We start from the raw sequence: 1,028 nt of genomic DNA on the forward strand, positions 1-1,028 counted from the left end.
ATTTTTGTCGAACCTGTTCAAGGTGAAGGTGGTGTGTATCCAGCAGATCCAGAATTTATGCGCGAGTTACGACTTTTGTGTGATAAATACAATGCTATGCTTATTACGGATGAAGTTCAATGTGGATTGGGTCGCACAGGCAAATTATTTGCGCATGAACTGTACGACGTGACACCAGATATCATGACATTAGCCAAACCATTAGCTGGTGGCTTACCAATTGGTGCAGTTTTAATGTCCAACAAAGTAGCTTCAGCCATCACTCCTGGTCAGCATGGTACGACTTTTGGTGGCAATCCACTTGTCTGTGCTGTAGCTCAAACTGTACTTGCAAAAATCATGGACGACAAGTTTCTAGCTAACGTACAAAAGCGTGGTCGATACTTGGCAAATGGATTGGAAAAACTACAACAAAAGTATCCAAGAAAAATTGCTGATGTTCGTAAACCCATTGGAAAAGGTGGACTCTTCCTTGCTTTGAGTGTCATAAACCTGTTGGTCCACTCATAGCGTATGCACTATCAAAACAAGTACTTATTGTTTCAGCGGGTGAACAGTACGTCATTTATGATATCATTTGAGGTTGAATTTCTTTCTCATTGCAATGTATTGTGTCATGTAGTACAATTCGTCTTTGTCCACCGCTTGTTGTGGATGAAAAGGACATTGATCAACTTCTTCAGGTGTTTGACCAAGCATTTCAACAAGACATTGTGTAGATACTTCGATTTGTATCGCATCATAGATTGAAACGATCTTAACCTTGTCTTGTACTTGAATAATGCAATGCTTCGTACGAGAAATCGTTCACTCGATTGAATTTGCTTGTTCATTTGTTCTCCACAGTTCCACTAACGTTCGTTGCCCTTGTTTTGAGAGTTTGATTGACTTTGTCTTGCGTCGTAGTTTCATTCGACTACTTCTTGGCTCAAAATGACGATCACTTTGTTGTTTCTCTTTTAATTCGCCTAATGTATGGATAGAAGACAAATGAGAAGTAGTTTCGTAGTGAGTAGCACGCAAAGAAC

General features: G+C 39.9%; 1 protein-coding gene across 1 annotated transcript; it reads left to right on the top strand.

Annotated features, from left to right (window-relative positions):
- Positions 1-57: 57 nt before the first annotated feature.
- On the top strand, positions 58-719 carry PHALS_02234 (acetylornithine aminotransferase; the record flags this gene model as incomplete). Its single annotated transcript, XM_024716696.1, has 3 exons — positions 58-442; positions 511-556; positions 623-719. The coding sequence occupies 3 exons, from the start codon at positions 58-60 to the stop codon at positions 717-719; spliced, it is 528 nt and encodes a 175-aa protein (XP_024582269.1).
- Between the last annotated feature and the right edge of the window lie 309 nt (positions 720-1,028).

This window comes from Plasmopara halstedii, assembly GCF_900000015.1.
Source record: "Plasmopara halstedii genome assembly, contig: Scaffold_1868, whole genome shotgun sequence".
NCBI classification, from domain to species: domain Eukaryota; phylum Oomycota; class Peronosporomycetes; order Peronosporales; family Peronosporaceae; genus Plasmopara; species Plasmopara halstedii.